The sequence below is a fragment of the Carcharhinus amblyrhynchos genome, chromosome 5, assembly GCF_965287045.1.
Source record: "Carcharhinus amblyrhynchos chromosome 5, sCarAmb.v2.hapA, whole genome shotgun sequence".
Classification (NCBI taxonomy): Eukaryota; Metazoa; Chordata; class Chondrichthyes; order Carcharhiniformes; family Carcharhinidae; genus Carcharhinus; species Carcharhinus amblyrhynchos.
This window is the reverse complement of record NC_137328.1, coordinates 5693717-5711465: the sequence shown is the minus strand read 5'-3', so window position 1 is coordinate 5711465 and position 17749 is coordinate 5693717. Positions and strand designations below refer to the sequence as shown.

At 47.8% G+C, this 17749-nt stretch overlaps 1 protein-coding gene across 1 annotated transcript in view; it reads left to right on the top strand.

Annotated features, from left to right (window-relative positions):
- tbc1d2 (TBC1 domain family, member 2) overlaps nucleotides 1–17749 on the top strand; it is a 55873-nt gene that overhangs the window by 13221 nt on the left and 24903 nt on the right. The window contains exons 3-6 of the mRNA XM_080188393.1: nucleotides 8239–8374; nucleotides 10578–10699; nucleotides 12850–13037; nucleotides 16798–17178. Coding sequence (XP_080044519.1) covers nucleotides 8239–8374; nucleotides 10578–10699; nucleotides 12850–13037; nucleotides 16798–17178 — 827 coding nt within the window. The remainder of the gene's footprint in view (nucleotides 1–8238; nucleotides 8375–10577; nucleotides 10700–12849; nucleotides 13038–16797; nucleotides 17179–17749) is intronic.

The window sequence follows — 17749 nt, the reverse complement described above, 5'->3', positions numbered from 1 at the left end:
TGGCTAATTCATCTAACCTACACATCTTTGGACACTACGGGGCAATTTAGCATGGGCAATCCACCTAATCTGCATATCTTTGGAGTGTGGGAGGAAACCAAAGCATCCGGAGGAAACCCACGCAGACACGGGGAGAATGTGCAGACTCCACACATTCATCCAAGTCTGAAACTGAACTTGGGTCCGAGGCAATAGTGATAGCCTCAGTGCCACTGTGCTGACCCATGTGGTCACTTCTAACTGCCAGGTTGGCCTTTGGTTTTTGGTAAGATTTTCAGCAGCCGGTGGGAGTCTGTCATTAATGAATGGGACAGTCCATCACTGCAGCACCAAAGGAGGCATTCCAGGAAATTAAAGGGAGTGAGGGACGCTACCCTCCTACCGAAAGGTCACAATTTAATGATGGAGACCAAACTGGATAATGAGAGAACTTCAACCTGTCCATGTGCAGAATTTTGGGCATTGAGTCATAGAGGTTTACAGCATGGAAGAAGGTTCTTTAGCCCAACTTGTCTGTGCTGTCCTTTTGTTTAACCACTAAGCTAGTCCCATGTCCATATTTGGCCCATATCCCTCGATACCCTTCTTACTCATGTAACTGTCTAAATGCTTTTTAAAAGACAAAATTGTATCCGCCTTTACTACTACCTCTGGCAGCTTGTTCCAGACACTCACCACCCTCTGTGTGAAGAAATTGACCCTCTGCACCCTTTTATATCTCTCCCCTCTCACCTTAAACCTATGCCGTCTAGTTTTAGACTCCCCTACCTTTGGGAAAAGATATTGACTATCTAGCTGACCTGTGCCCCTCATTATTTTATAGACCTCTATAAGATCACCCTTAAGTCCCCTACGCTCCAGAGAAAAAAAGTCCCAGTCTATCCAGCCTCTTCTTATAACTCAAACCATCAAGTCCCGGTAGCATCCTAGCAAATCTTTTCTGCACGCTTTCTAGTATAATAATATCCTTTCTATAATAGGGTGACCAGAACTATACACAGTATTCCAAGTGTGGTCTTACTAATGTCTTAGTGACCACTTGGGGTCTGTTTCCCAGGAGATTAACTCCAAAATCTGACTTGAAAACTTGTTTGAAAAGCCTGGCCACTTTGGCCCAATAATCTCCAAAAATTGTGATTGCAATATAGATGATAAACAGGAAAGAAATGTTCTTTTATTTGAAGTTATTGGAGGATATCAGTTCCGATTCAGTCACGAGAGTGTGCGGTCCAAGGTAATGATCCACTGAGGGGGTTCATATATTAGAAATCACAGGGGGTCTGGTGGCGTAGTGGGTAGCAGCCCTACATCTGGGCCAGATGCTCTGGGTTCAAGTCCAATGAAAGGACTTGTTGGCCATGGAAGGAGCATTCATTGCTGTTCAGTGGGCTCAGGAATCCTTCCACTGTCTCCCTGACTATTCCCCAAGGGAAAAACAGTGTCTGTGTGAAGATACGCTAAAAAAAACTGTGTTAGAAACACATATTCTACTGCATGCCAGCTGTCCTTTGTAAGCTTGAGGGAATAATCTTTACCCAATTGTCTCCTTTAAGACAAGAAACCGCAAACTCCAGGTTTTGGGAGAGGGTTACGTTATGGTGCTGCAGGTGTTCCAGAATCTGCCCTTTTTCCCAGTGGGAAGGTATATCGAGTCATCCTGCTGTGCTCCAATGTGATGCTGGGAACCTGACGATGTTCAGGAAGAGATAACACTTCAAAAATAACACTACTAAAAAAAAACTTCCTTTCGCACCTTTCACAACCTCAGAATGTCCCCAAGCACTTGATAGCCAACGATGTACTTTTGAAACGTACTCAGTGTAGGAAACACGGCAGCCAATTTGCGCACAGCAAGCTCCTCCCACAAATAGCAATGTGTAAACGGCCAGATAATCTGCTTTCAAGGCTGCTAAATGTCGGCCAGGACACTGGGGAAAAGTCCCCCGTTTTTCTTGAAGCACAGTAGCACTTGCGGACGGCACGGTAGCACAGTGGGTTAGCACTGCTGCTTCACAGCTCCAGGGTCCTGGGTTCGATTCCCGGCTCAGGTCACTGTCTGTGTGGAGTTTGCACATTCTCCTCATGTCTGCGTGGGTTTCCTCCAGGTGCTCTGGTTTCCTCCCACAGTCCAAAGATGTGCGGGTTAGGTTGATTGGCCATGCTAAGGAATTGTCCCTTAGTGTCCAGGGATGCGTAGGTTAGAGGAATTAGTGGGTATAATATGTAAGCGTATGGGGGCGGGGGGTAGAGCCTGGGTGGGATTGTGTTCAGTGCAGACTCGATGGGCCAAAGGGCCTCTTTCTACACTGTAGGGTTTTACAATCTATGATCTATGATAGTTAAACGTAAACTCACCATAGTCCCAGATGACTATGGGCTGTGACTGGCGGTCATTTTAACCTGAAGGTCACCGCACCTCAGGTGAGGGGCAAGCTTGAGAAGGCAGGACCTTCATAAATAACCTCAGCCAGTACAGGAATTGAACCCATGCTGTTGGCATCGCTTTACATCACTAGCCAGCTGTCCAGCTAACTGAGCTAAACCGACTCAAGATAACAGCGATGGAGTATTTGGCATTCACCTGCTGACAAGAGTCTCCGGTGGCACAGTGGTTAGCACTGCTGCTTCATAGTTTCAGGGACCTGGGTTCGATTCCCGGCTTGGGTCACTGTCTCTGCGGAGTCTGCACGTTCTCCCCATGTCTGCACGGGTTTCCCCCGGATGCTGCGGTTTCCTCCCATAGTCTGAAAGACGTGCTGGTTAAGACGCGTTGGCCGTGCTAAATTCTCCTTCAGTGTATCCAAACAGGTGCCGGCGTGTGGCGATTAGGGGATTTTCACAGTAACTTCATTGCAGCGTTAATGTAGGCCCTTGTGATACTAACAAATAAACTTTAACATCTCCTCTGAATGATAGTGCAGTATTCCCTCGGTGCTGTACTGGGGGCATTGGCCTAGCTTCTTTTCCCCAGTCTCCACAGTAGAACTTGAATCCACAACCTTCAGGCTCAAGACCCACTGAACCACAGCAGACGCTGCATTCATTTGAACCATATTTGGGAATAACTAGTTTGTCTTAACATGCCTGTTATTATTAAAGTTGCATGAGATTTGCTTAGAAGCCAGTATGAAGTTCACAGTATCAAGCCTGCCGATCTGGTTCTTCCATTCTAAAGGGGATGGTGAGTCAGAATACTGGAAGTCACATCCTGTTGGCTGAGTGACTTCATCTGTGATCTGATGTGGCTTCCTTTGCCGGAAGCTGATATCATGTAATTTTACCAAGAGACATAAAACTTTAACCTTCTGTTTTACGCGTGATGTGCAACTCAAATACTTGTCAGGAGATATTTGCATCTGCAACTTAGGACATGTCATAATCATTGCAATAGATAGCATACACACACACACACACACACACACACACACACACGAGTTGCCGCCCATGGGTCAACCTACATGTCACTGTTTCTTGACCCATGGATCCTTGGGCACATGCGGCAGAATGTCCCATGAGATTGCAGTGGCACAGCAGCTGGCACTGCTGCCTCGCAGCTCCAGGGACCTGGGTTCGATTCTGACCTCTGGTCACTGCCTGTGTGGAGTTTGCACGTTCTCCCCGTGTCAGCGTGGGTTTCCTCCAGGTGCCCCGGTTTCCTCCCACAAGTCCAAAGATCTGCAGGTTGGGTTGATTGGCCATGCCAAATTGTCCATTAGTATTCGGGGGGGGGGGGGCGCGGGGGGGGGGGGGCGCGGTGATTAGCAGGGTAAATATATGGGGTTGAGAGAGTGGGGCCTGGGGTGGGATTGTGGTTGGTCAGACTCAATGGGCTGAATGGCCTCCTTCTGCACTGTAGGGATTCTAAGATTCTCTGAAATTGGGATCCAGAGTGCGGCATTTGCTTCTTTTCCTTTCTGTCCCTGCTACCACTCTGCTTCATCGTTACGGGATTTTGGATCAAAGCACAAGGCTGCTTGATGGACAAGTTGAATGAGCAAGCTCCCCACTATTGTGCAGGAATAATGATCCCGGAGCTGTATGGGATTTGTGACAGCATTCTCTTTGTTGTCACTGCCAGATGGGCGTTTTGACAATTTTACTTTCTCTGAGGGTTGAGTGAAATTTTCCCAGAATGTTCGGCCTGTGGCAGATGTCCATAGCCTTCACTTGGCCCAGAGAGATGACAAATCCATCCGTGTAAAACCACGCTCTCGATGTTAAATAGCTCTAAGTCCGCCTGCCAAGTCTTTACATCGTGTCTCAACAACAATTGAGTGAACACACTGAGTATTAAGAACGTAAGAAATAGGAGCAGGAGTAGGCCATCTAGCCCTTCAAGCCTGCCCCGCCATTCAATAAGATCATGGCTGATCTGAAGTGGATCAGTTCCACTTTCCCACTTTCTCCCCATAACCCTTAATTCCCCTGTCTATCAGAAACCTATCTACCCGTGACTTAAATATATTTAGCGAGGTAGCCTCCACCACTTCAATGGGCAGAGAATTCCAGAGATTCACCACCCTTTGAGTGAAGAAGTTCCTCCTCAACTCTGATCTAAACTGCTCCCCCCCCCCCCTTATCTTGAGGCTGTGCCCTCTAGTCCTGCTGTCCTTTCTAAGTGGGAAGAATCTCTCTACCTCTACCCTAGTATTGACATCACTATTGCCCAATGAGTTGCATTCTGTCAGTCAGTGAGCTGGAGGTGGGGGCGGGACCTGGAACAAAACTCACAGCAAACGGTTTATTAGTCACAAGTAGGCTTACATTAACACTGCAATGCAGTTACTGTGAAAACCCCCTAGTCGCCACACTCTGCCCCGCCTGTTTGGGTACAAAGGGGGAGAATTTAGCGTGGCCAATGCCACAGTCTTTTGGACTGTGGGAGGAAACTGGAGCACCCACGGGAAACCCATGCAGACATAAGAACATAAGAACATAAGAAATAGGAGCAGGAGTAGGCCATCTAGCCCTTCGAGCCTGCCCCGCCATTCAATAAGATCATGGCTGATCTGTTGTGGCTCAGTTCCACTTTCCCGCCGTCTCCCCATAACCCTTAATCCCCTCTCTTATCAGAAACCCATCAACCCGCGTCTTAAAAATATTTAGCGAGGCAGCCTCCACCACTTCAACGGGCAGAGAATTCCAGAGATTCACCACCCTTTGAGTGAAGAAGTTCCTCCTCAACTCCGTTCTAAACCGCCCCCCCTTTATCTTGAGGCTGTGCCCCCTAGTCCTACTGTCCTTTCTGAGCGGGAAGAGTCTCTCCACCTCTATCCTATCCATCCCATTCATCATCTTATACGTCTCAATGAGATCTCCCCTCATTCTTCTAAACTCTAACGAGTACAAGCCTAGTTTATTCAGCCTCTCCTCATAGCTCAACCCCCTCAACTCCGGTATCAGCCTAGTAAACCTCCTCTGCACTCCCTCCAAGGCCAAAATATCTTTGCGCAGGTGCGGTGCCCAAAACTGCACACAGTACTCCAGCTGCGGCCTCACCAATGCCCTATACAGCTGCAGCAAGACCTCCCTACTTTTATATTCAATCCCCCTCTCTATGAAGGCCAGCATCCCATTCGCCTTCCTGACCACCTGCTGCACCTGCAAGCTGGGTTTTTGCGACTCATGCACAAGGAAATGCAAACTCCGCACGGATGGTGACCCAAGCCAGGAATCAAACCCGGGTCCCTGGCGCTGTGAGGCAGCAGTGCTAATCACTGTGCCCTACCTTACAGCAAACAAAGTCCATTTTACTCAGCAGTCTCTTTTTAAATAGCTCACAACACAAACAGTCCAGAGTCTAAACAGAGACTCTACGGACTACAGCACTGTCTCCCAATAAAAGCAGAATTATTTCTCCAGCAGGAAAGCAGAGAGTGGAGAATAGTAACATCATCACATTCCGTAGTATAATCAATCCTAGTTATGCACAGCACAGTGCCTGGACGAACGAATTAGACAACATCTCCATCATGGATGAGACTTGTGCTGCTACCCACAATACACAGTTAAAAGGAATTCTCATTGGGTTAAGAAACCCAATGGGTGGCACAGTGGTTAGCACTGCTGCCTCTCAGCGCCAGGGACCCAGGGTTGATTCTGGCCTCGGGTCACTGTCTGTGCGGAGTCCTCCCTGTGTCTGTGTGGGTTTCCTCTGGGTGCTCCGGTTTCCTCCCACAGTCCAAAGATGTGTGGGTTAGGTAGATTGGCCATTGCCTCTTTTGTGTCAGGGGGACTAGCTCTGATAAATGCATGGCATTATGGAGATAGGGCCTGGGTAGATTGTGGTTGGCGCAGCCTCGATGGGCTGAATGGCCTCCTTCTGCACTTGAGTTTGACGTCTTTGGAATTGTGAAGTCTTTGTGCCTCTAAGTATGTATTTGATTGGCAGCTCTAACTCTGTTTGAGACAAGCACTTGAAATCCTATTTGTCTTTCATCAAGCGTCAAAGTGTTTTGGAAATATATCTGTACTGCTTAAGAACATAATGTAAGAAATAGGAGCAGGAGTAGGCCATCTAGCCCTTTGAGCCTGCCTCGCCATTCAGTAAGATCATGGCTGATCTGAAGTGGAACAGTTCCACTTTCCCGCTTTCTCCCCATAACCCTTAATTCCCTTGTCTGTCAAAAACCTATCTACCCGTGACTTAAATATATTCAGCGAGGTAGCCTCCACCACTTCAACGGGCAGAGAATTCCAGGGATTCACCACCCTTTGAGTGAAGAAGTTCCTCCTCAACTCTGATCTAAACTGCGCCCCCCCCCCCTTATCTTGAGGCTGTGCCCTCTAGTCCTGCTATCCTTCCTAAGTGAGAAGAATCTCTCTACCTCTACCCTATCCATCCCCTTCATTATCTTATACGTCTCTATAAGATCCCCCCTCAGCCTTCTAAACTCCAACGAGTACAGACCCAGTCTACTTTGTCTCTCTTCATAGGCCAACCCCCCTCATCTCCGGTATCAGCCTAGTGAACCTCCTCTGCATTCCCTCCAAGGCCAATATATCCTTCCACAAGTGCGGCGACCAAAACTGCACGCAGTACTCCAGCTGTGGCCTCACCAGTACCCTGTACAGTTGCAGCAAGAAGTTGCTTCAATCCAGCTATCCTTCAGAAACCATGAGGAAGTGCAAGATAGGCAGGACAAACCATCGGAGATCTGTGTATTACCAGGAATGTAAAATTGCCTTTTTTTAGTCCTGAAAGAATAGTTATGATAAGACAATTGCTGTTTTCTGCTCTGCCTAATTACATGGCTTCCTTTCAAAAGAAATGTGTACAGGATCTTGCGCTGTATCAACAAAAGCTTAGAGTACAAAAACAAGCAAGAAATGCCGAATATTTTTAGCTGTAGTGGGAGTACAGTGGCCAATTAGGGCGGCACAGTGGTTATCACTGCTGCCTCACGGCGCCAGGGATCCGGGTTCGATTCTGGCCTCGGGTCTGTGCAGAGTTTGCACATTCTCCCCGTGTCTGCGTGGGTTTCCTCCAGGTGCTCTGGTTTCCTCCCACACTGCAAAAATGTGAGGGTTGTGTTGATTGGCCATGCTAAATTGCCCCTTAGTGTCAGGGGGATTAGCAGGGTAAATTAGGGTTCCGGGAAAAGGGCCCTGGATGGGATTGCGGTCAGCGCCAATTTGATGGGCTGAATGGCCTCCTCCTGTACTGTAGGGATTCTGTGGTTCTAATTCAGGCGCCAAGGACAGACGTCAAACGCTGGTGAGATTTACCATAATTTTACTTTATTCATCCAGGGCAAGTGACCACCCCAGCATTTATTGCCCTTGAGAAGGTGGTGGTGAGCTGCCTTCTTGGACCGCTGCAGTCCCCGTGGTGTAAATACACCTCCAGTGCTGATAGGGAGGGAGTTCCAGGATTTTGACCCAGTGGCAATGAAGGAACAGTTGGTATATTCCCAAGTCAAGATGTGAGTGGAACATAAATACTAGTATGGGTTGGTTGGGCAGAATGGTCTCTATAATCCTCCATGATATTGTTCCTTGCCAGCGTGCATCAACAAAAGTTGGCTGATCACGAGCTACACGTTGATTTTAAGATTATCGAGTCGTTGACTGCAAAATTCCTGCCTTTCGTGCGATTTGGGTTATGGAATATTGTGCAAGATTTGGTTTGAAAGATGGCAGTCAGGCCCTGGGGTTTTGGGTGCTGGGCGTGGTCAACGCTGCCGACAGTCACTTCTTCTGTTAACGAGGGCAACAAAACATTCTCGCTTTCCCCAGAGCAGACGGGCGAGTTCTTGGATCCTGTGAAAACGCCCACTGGTCACGTGGGAGTGGAGGCTGCTTCTCTACCCGCCATGCTGCAACCAACTACCCTGTCTAACATCTCCCTCAAGCACCTGGGAACAGAACTCCAGTAAGTATTTGCCGTTACGTTACTTTCCACAGCGTGTGGATGGGGGGGGTGTGGAGAGAGGAGGGGGTAGTGGGGGGGGGAGATGAGAAGGGGTCACAGTGAGTTGTAGTGACCTGGAACACACTGCCTTGAAAGGACGGCGGAAGCAAATTCGGTCGCAAAGAGAATTGGCTACAGGAGTGAGAAGTTATTGAAACCCTACAGTACAGAAAGAGGCCATTCAGCCCATCGAGTCTGCACCAACCACAATCCCACCCAGGCCCTACCCTATATCCCTGCATATTTACCCACTAATCCCTCTAACCTACGCATCTCAGGACATTAAAGGGCAATTTAGCATGGCCAATCAACCTAACCCGCACATCTTTGGACTGTGAGAGGAAACCGGAGCACCCGGAGGAAACCCACGCAGACACGAGGAGAATGTGCGGTCAGTGACCCAAGCCGGGAATCGAACCCAGGTCCCTGGAGCTGTGAAGCAGCAGTGCTAACCACTGTGCTACTATGCCGCCCTAAGTCACCAAAGATAGATTGGAGAAATGAGTGACACGGTGACCCAGCGGTTCGCACTGCTGCCTCGCAGTGCCAGGGAACCAGGTTTGGTTGCCGGTTTGGATCACTGTCTGTGTGGTGTTTGCACATTCTCCCCGTGTCTGTGTGGGTTTCCTCCGGATGCTCCGGTTTCTTCCCACAGTCCAAAGATGTGCGGGTTAGATGGATTGGCCACGCTAAATTGTCACTTAGTGTCAGGGGCACTAGCAGGGTAAATACATGGGGCTGTGGGGACAGTGGCTGATTGGGATTGTGGTCGGTGCAGACTTGATAGGCTGAATGGCCTCCTTCTGCATTGTAGGGATTTTATGATTCTATGATTGTTTTCCATGAAGTGATGAAGATTGGGAGGAGATTTGATACTGGTGTTCAAAATCACAAAGGGAGGGTCCCGATGGAATAAAAACTGTTCCCACTGGTGGAAGGATTGAGAATGGGAGGATACAGATTTAAGGTAAATGGAGACACGCAGCGAGTGGTTAAGGTTTGGATTGCGCTGCTCAGGAGTTTAGCTTTCAAGAGGGAATAGGATTTGACAGCCAATCCTCTATCCACGCTAACACCCTACCCCCAACTCCATGCCCCCTTACCTTCTGCAATAACCTCTTGTGAGGTACCTTGTCAAACGCCTTCTGAAAATCAAGAAAGACCACATCCACCGGCTCTCCTCTATCCACCGCCCTAGACACATCCTCATAGAACTCCAGTAAATTTGTCAGACACGACTTCCCCTTAACGAAACCGTGCTGCGTCTGCTCTATCAAGCAAGTTATCTTTACATTTTCAAAATATCAACAATAATAAATTATTATAATGTATTTTTGTATTTGGAAACTGTTTGATAAGTAAAAAGAGTGGGCCAAATTGATGAGCCAATCAGGGAGCATCTTGCCTTGTAGTGAACTAGGCGTGTCAGTTCCTCTGGGACTCCTAGTGCAACCTGCTAATTGAAAGCATTCTGTGTGCTGTTGTCAGACTTGTAAATAAAGGGATTTTGGTGAAAGGACTTCTCCCTCCGAGGACTTACTACATCCAGTCTGGCCTACATTTGACACCAGATCCACAGCAATGTGATCAACTCTTCACTGCCCTTTGAAATAGCCGAGTGAGACAAGGGCAATTAGGGGTGGGCAACAAATGTTGGCCTTGCCAAAAACACCCACATCCCAGGAATTAATTGAAAAAAAGAACTCCGATTCGGGGTGGGGTTTTCTGGGTGTTTGGTCTCACCAAAAGCTCACGATGTTTGACTGCACCCCCCTCCCCGACCAATCCCATCCATATCCTATCCCCGTAACCCCACATATTTGCCCTCTTAATCCCTCTGACACTAGGGGTAATTTAACATGGCCAATCAACCTAACCCCAAATCTTTGGACTGTGGGAGGAAACGGGAGCACCTGGAGGAAACCCATGCAGACATGGGAAGAACATACAGTCTCGGCACCGTCACCCGAGGCCGGGATTGAAACCAGATCCCTGGCACAGTGAGGCAGCAGTGCTAACCACTGTGCCACTGTGCTGTGTATCTTTGGGCTGTAAGATTAGATTCATTTTCATGCTGCATTTTGAATTCCTCGTGTTGGTTAGGTAGTGAATATGCTGCAATCTCCTTATCTCTGTTGCTTATCTCTCCCATTCCCCAAAACAGGAATTTTGGCTCCAAGACAGTGTTTCAGTTCTCCGGAAACAAGAAGGAAAACAGGACATGCCTTGAGGGGCCTAACGACACTCATGAGGAGCTACCACAGGCCAAAGGTGGCGATCCAGCAGGTAGGCCTCACTCGCACACAGCGAGGGCACTCCCAGACAAAAAAAAAATCAAAAACAAATTCCTTTCTGTTTCCAAAACTAGCTGAACCCCTCCTGCCAAAGAATTACAAGTCTTTGTGACTCATTGGCTTATCTGTGCTGGGCTGCAGATGGCACACCTTTTTGGAAGGAATTTATCTGGGAAATACCAGCTCGTGAACAACCTATCACCATGGGCGTGTGGTTTTCTATGGAAGTAGTTCAAAACACTTCACTCGGAAACAGACTTGCATGGCATTAAGGCAGCAAATAATCACTTAACCCCTGGGCTAAAAATTAATAGCTTGCCTGAGAGTCACTGTTGTTGGATGACTGAGGACCTGAGGGCAAGGCTGGCTTTGGGAATGGCTTGTGACAAAAACACCATGGGACCAGACTTTTCTGATGGGCCTACTGCAGATTTTGTTTGCCAGAGCCTGCGATTGCCGATGGTTTACAAATTGAATTACTTGCCTTTAATTTCTCAGTTAGATCTTCTTCGTTTTTCTAATTCTGTTGTTGAAGCTGCTGTTGGCATCACTAATTGCTAATAAAATGGAATAAGGAGGAGCTTTACAAAAAACCATTATTTAATACAAACACTGTTGAGGTTTCGTTTTACACTCAGAATAAGATAAATAACTGAGGCGGAAAATTCTACAGGGCTACAGGCCCTACACAATGGGCTTTGAAGGAAGTTCCTCGTTGCGATATCATCAGCCATAGAATCATAGAATCCCTCCAGTCTGCACTGACCACAATCTCACCCAGGCCCTATTCCCATGATCCTACATATTTACCTTGCTAATCCCCTGTCAGTAGGGTCAATCTAGCACGGCCAATCAACCTAATTCGCACATCTTTGGAGTGTTGGAGGGAACCGGAGCACCCGGAGAAAACCCACGCAGACACTGGGAGAACGTACAACTTCCACGCAGACAGTGACCCAAGGCTGGAATTGAACCTAGCCCCCTGGCGCTGTGAGGCAGCAGTGCTAACCACTGTGCCACTGTGCCATCCATGTAGCCAGCAATTTCTGCAAAGGAAGATCCCAGAAAGGTTGATTGAGGGAATGAATGTTGCAGGATTGGGTGCGGGGTTGTACGACCTCGCTCAACCTGAGACCAGAAAATCCTGCTTGGGGGGCCAGCGGACCTTCCCATCGTCCGTCCCTCGCCTGCTCTGATTCCCCTGGCGGGGGGGGTGGTAAAATTCTGGCACTGGGGAGAACTCTCCTGCTCTTATTTGAATAGTGTCTCCGTTAATCACCCTAACACTAAAGGGTAAAGTTTAGCATGGCCAATCAACCTAACCTGCATACGTTTGGACTGTGGGAGGGAACGGGAGCACCCGGAGAAAACCCACGCAGACACGGGGAGAATGTGATTTGATTTGGTTTATTATTGTCACGTGTATTATCATACAGTCAAAAGTATTGTTTCTTGCGTGCTATACAGACAAAACATACTGTTCATAGAGAAGGAAACAAGAGAGTGCAGAATGTAGTGTTACAGTCATAGCTAGGGTGTAGAGAAAAATCAACTTAATGCAAGATAAATCCACTCAATAGTCTGACAGCAGCAGGGAAGAAGCTGTTCTTGAGTCGGTTGGTACGTGAACTCAGACTTTTGTATCTTTTTTCTGACGGAAGAACGTGGAAGACAGAATACCTGGGGTATGTGGGGTCCTTAATCATTCTGGCTGCTTTGCCAAGGCAGCGGGAAGTGTAGACAGAGTCAATGGATGGGAGGCTGGTTTGCGTGATGGATTGGGCTACATTCACAACCCTTTGTAGTTCAAACTCCGCACGGACAGTGACCCGAGGCTGGAATCGAACCAGGGTCCCTGGGCACTGTGAGGCAGCACTGCTAATCACTGTGACACCCATCATCTTCTAAAAATATTGGGGCACCTGCTACAATAAGATGGGTGAAAAATTCCTGATTTTCCTGTGAAGTGGAGTTTAGTTCAGTGATGATGGTTTTAAATTTGCCCACTTGTCCAGGCTGGAGGTCTGGATGTGTGACTTCCATTGGAAGTGTGATCGTACTGAGTTGCCCTCCCAATGTTAAGTGGCTGTCGCAGTGTGCACAGCACTATGTAATGAGTTCATGTTTGCCTATTCTCTCCAGTTAAGGACCCACAGCAGGAAGAAGGGACCACTCCAGCTCAAAAGCCTTCGGGGGGCTGTTTGAAATCACTGACCATTCGACACAATTCAACTCCACTGTCTCTGGAGAAGGACGAGATCGCCCCCGACAGGGTCAGCAGGTTACACAGTGACATCCCGGAGCTCACCAATGAGCTTAATGCACAGAGGGTAAGGCACCTGCCTCTTGGTAGGAGTGTTTTGTACAAGGTCACTGAGGTTGGAATAAAGCATATCTGAGTTGTATTTCCTAAAGGTTATAGAATCATTGATTCGTACAGTACAGAAGGATGCTGTTTGGCCCATCGAGATTTTGTCCTTCGAACAGTGATTCAATTTGCCCCCACTGCCCCTCCCTTTGCCCCCCCCCCCCCCCCCCCCCCACTGCCCCTCCCTTTGCCCATACCACTGCAATCTTTTCCCATCACCTTTGGATGGTTTGTCAGGTTCTCTAAGAGCATTGAAAGAAAGACCTTGCTTTTACGTAGAGTCGAGAATCAAAGTTTAAAATTGAGTCGCTTTGGAACACAGAAAATGTGGAGCCAGTTTGCTCCCCGCAAGTTCCCATGAAACACTCTGACGTAATAACTAAATCTATGGGCGGCGCAGTGGTTAGCACTGCAGCTCACAGCGCCAGGGACCCGGGTTCAATTCCGGCCTCAGGCCACTGTCTGTGTGGAGTTTGCACGTTCTCCCTGTGTCTGTGTGGGTTTCCTCCGACAGTCCAATGATGTGTGGGCTAGGTTAATTGGCTGTGTTAAGTTGCTCCTTAGTTTCCAAAGTTGTGCAGGCTAAGTGATTGGCCATGCTAAATTGCCCCTTAATGTCCCAAGATAGTTATGGGGTTCAATGGGAATGGATATAGAGCTGGAGTGGACCTGGGTATGATGCTCTGTCGGAGAGTGGGGTACAGTTACAGCATATAAAATACATTTGGACAGGTATGTGGCTGGGAAAGGTTTAATTTGGTTTGATTCATTATTGTCGCATGTATTAGTATACGGTGCAAAGTATTGTTTCTTGCACGCTATACAGACAAAGCATACCTTTCATAGAGAAGGAAAGGACATGGTGTAGAATGTAGTGTTACAGTCATAGCTAGCTATCCAAGTCTGGTGCAGCCTTGATGGCCCGAATGGCCTTCTCCTGCACTGTAGGAATTCTGTGATTTCCTTTCTTAAAGATTATTAGTGAACCAGATGGGTTTTTGCAACTATCAATGATATTGTCACGGTTATCATTATTGTTGTAAGGTTCAATTCCAGATTTTATTAATTGACTTTAAATTTCACCAACTACCAGCTGCCGTGTCCCCAGAGCACTCGCTGGGACCTCTGGATTATTAGTCCAGTGATATTACAACCGCATCACAATCTCTACCTTAGTTGGATGTTTTATACCAAGTCAGGGCCCCATTTGCACAACGTCAGCACTTTCTACCCAATGCATCATGTCACTAGAGTGAGGTGGAAGTGAAACCACTTTTCATCCCCTGCACCCTCACAGTCCTAAATCTACACGAAACAGCGCAGTGTGCTGTCTGCCATGTGTCCTGCCTAAGGAGGCTCCTCGACTGCAGAGTGTGTTCAAGACTGACTGACAGGTGGCGATTGGCAAAGGGAAACTGGGGTAGAGAGTTGGCCATTGTTGAAAGGTGGAGCAAGTCTGATGGATGAGGGGCTTACTCCTATCTGACAGTACCGTGCCTTTAAGAAATATATTTGTGGGTGGCACAGTGGTTAGCACTGCTGTCTCACAGCGCCAGGGGCCCAGGTTCGATTCCCAGCTTGGGTCACTGTTTGTGTGGAGTTTGCACATTCTACCCGTATCTGGCTGGGTTTCCTCTGGGTGCTCTGGTTTCCTCCCACTGTCCGAAAGATGTGCTGTTTAGGTAGATTGGCCATGCTAAATTACCCCTAGTTTTTGGGGGAGTAGCTGGATAAATATGTGTGGTTACAGGGATGGGGTGGGATTGCTGTCGGTGCAGGTTTGATGGGCTGAATGACCTCCTTCTGTACTATAGAGATTCTGTGATATTTTAATCATGTTTCTTTGTAGCTTTTTCAAGCAGTTCCTAGCATTTTATTGGCACCATTCTATCTGCAGCCAGTGTCCCTTTAACTGTTCCTGAAGCAATATAATGGACCTTTATGTTTATTTTTAATCTGGGCTGATGCAGTGTCCTGGGGTTTGATGATCCTTTTGGAATTGCTGGGTGGAGCATGACTGACAGGTGCTGCGTGGGGAATTTTTTTTTCCCCCACAGATGCTGTGTGGACTACAGACAGAAAGCAGTGTCTCTTGTTTTCCCCTCTCCCTGGAGTTGGAAATTCTGCGGTCTGCGAGTTACTGTTAGAAGCAGGTGGAGGCAGGCAGAGCCTCTGTCTCTCTCTCTCTCTCCCTCCAGAGGCGTTTTGGAAAGTTTCTGGCCTGGGTCATGCAGTCTAAAGATGAGCAGGTTAGGAGGATTGGCCATGCTAAAATTGACCATTAGTGTCAGTGGGACCAGCAAGGGTAAATACATGGGGTTACGGGGATAGGGCCTGGCTGGGATTGTTATCGTTGTAAACTTGATGGACCAAACTGCCTCCTTCTGCGCTGTAGGGATTCTCTGATTCAAGCATTTGCCAGTTTTATTAGATTGGTAGGAATGGAAAAGGCACTTACGTGGGCTGAATGTCCACCTTCTGCGCTGTAGGGATTCTGTAATCCTATAATATCACCTGCTCCTGTTAGCCACGGCGTTCCAACTGATTTGAAACAGATCAGAGTCTGAGGGTCTTGGCAAGGTGCTGACAGGATGTTTCCCCTCACAGGGGAACCTAGAACTTGGGCATACAGTTACAAATGAAAGGGTCTCCCATTTCAGATGGAGACAAGAAGAAATTACTTCTCTCGGGGGGTTGTTATCTGTGGGGAGCAGTGGGTCAGTGGGGGAGAGAACTCCCGAGATTAATGATCAGCTGCCTTCTCTGCTGGAAGGAAATCAATTCTAGATCCTCATTCAGGAGAAAAATCCAGTAGAACTGGGGTAGTGACTGGTATTGATCTGAGCTGGTCTGCAGTGGTACTAGTCTGAGCTATTATTCGTCCGAAGGGGCCTGTGTGCGTTAAATTGGAACTCCAGCCCACAGCAGTATCAATCATTTCCAAATCCTGAATTTCTCCACAGAATTAAAATTCTTTAGTGTGAGTGAAAGGAAAGATTTAAAAGGGGCCTGAGGGGGCAACTTTTTCACACACAGGCTGAAGTGTATGGATGAGCTGCCAGAGGAGGTGGTAGAGGTGGGTACAGTTACGACATTTAAAAGACATTTGGACAGGTACACGGATAGGGAAAGGTTTCATTTGATTTTGATTTGATTTATTATTATCACACGTATCAGCAGACAGTGAAAAGTATTGTTTCTTGCGCGCTACACAGAGAAAACGTACCGTTCATAGAGAAGGAAAGGAGAGAGTGCAGAATGTAGTGTTACAGTCATAGCTAAGGTGTAGAGAAAGATCAACTTAATACACGGTAGGTCCATTCAAAAGTCTGACAGCAGCAGGGAAGAAGCCGTTCTTGAGTTGGTTGGTACGTGACCGCAGAGTTTGGTATCTTTTTCCCGATGGAAGAAGGTGGAAGAGAGAATGTCCGGGGTGCGTGGGGTCCTTGATTGTGTTTAGAGGAATATGGGCCAAACACGGGCAAAAGGGACTAGTTCAGTTTAGTAAATGTGGTTGGCATGGACAAGTTGGGCTGAAGGGTCTGTTTTCGTGCTGGAAATCTCTGACTCTGTGTATCATCCTGGTAGACCTTCTCTGCACTCTCTCTAGAACTTTGATCATTTTGATTTTTTTCACACTTCTTGAGGTGGGATTGCAAGATTTGCTTTAAAACGAATTGTTAGATTGACCGTTTGACCTTTGCCGATTTTGTTGGTGGCAGGAATTGGTCAAGCTCTTGCACAGGGCCCTCGAGGCGGCACAGCAGGAGAAGAGAGCCTGTGCCTCGTACCTCTCCGCCGATGAGTCCACCCGCCTGGAGCTGGTGCGGCACAAAGTCCGGCAGATCGGGGAGCTGGAAAAGCAGGTCAGCCTGCTGGAGAAGGAGAAGCAGGAGCTGGAGCTGAGGCTGCGGCTACAGACGAACCTCACCGATGAGTTGAAGCAACATGTCCTGCTGCTGATGGAGAAGAACCACGCCAAGCAGGAGGTCATCTTGAAACTCTCCGAACAGATGGCCAACGAAAACTGCCTCCCAGAAAACCGTGATAAACTCACCGCAGAGACCATGAGAAAACTGGAGGAGAGAATTGCGCAGCTCAAGGTAATTTGATTTTCTGATGATGATGTCGAAAGAGCTAGAATACAAGAGCAGGGATGTACTTCTGAGGCTGTATAAGGCTCTGGTCAGACCCCATTTGGGGTATTGTGAGCAGTTTTGGGCCTCATATCTAAGGAAGGATGTGCTGGTGTTGGAAAGGATCCAGAGGAGGTTCACAAGAATGATCCCTGGAATGAAGAGCTTGTCGTATGAGGAATGGTTGGGGACTCTGGGTCTGTACTCGTTGGGGTTTAGAAGGATCTTATTGAAACTTACAGGATACGGCGAGGTTTGGATAGAGTGGACGTGGAGAGGACGTTTCCATTAGTAGGAAAAACTAGAACCAGAGGGCACAACCTCAGGCTAAAGGGACGATCCTTTAAAACAGAGATGAGGAGGAATTTCTTCAGCCAGAGGGTGGTGAATCTGTGGGACTCTTTGCTGCGGAAGGCTGAGGAAGCCGGGTCATGGAGTGTCTTTAAGACAGAGATAGAGAGGTTCTTGATTAATAAGAGAATCAGGGGTTATGGGGAAAAGACAGGAGAATGGGGATGAGAAAAATATCAGCCATGGT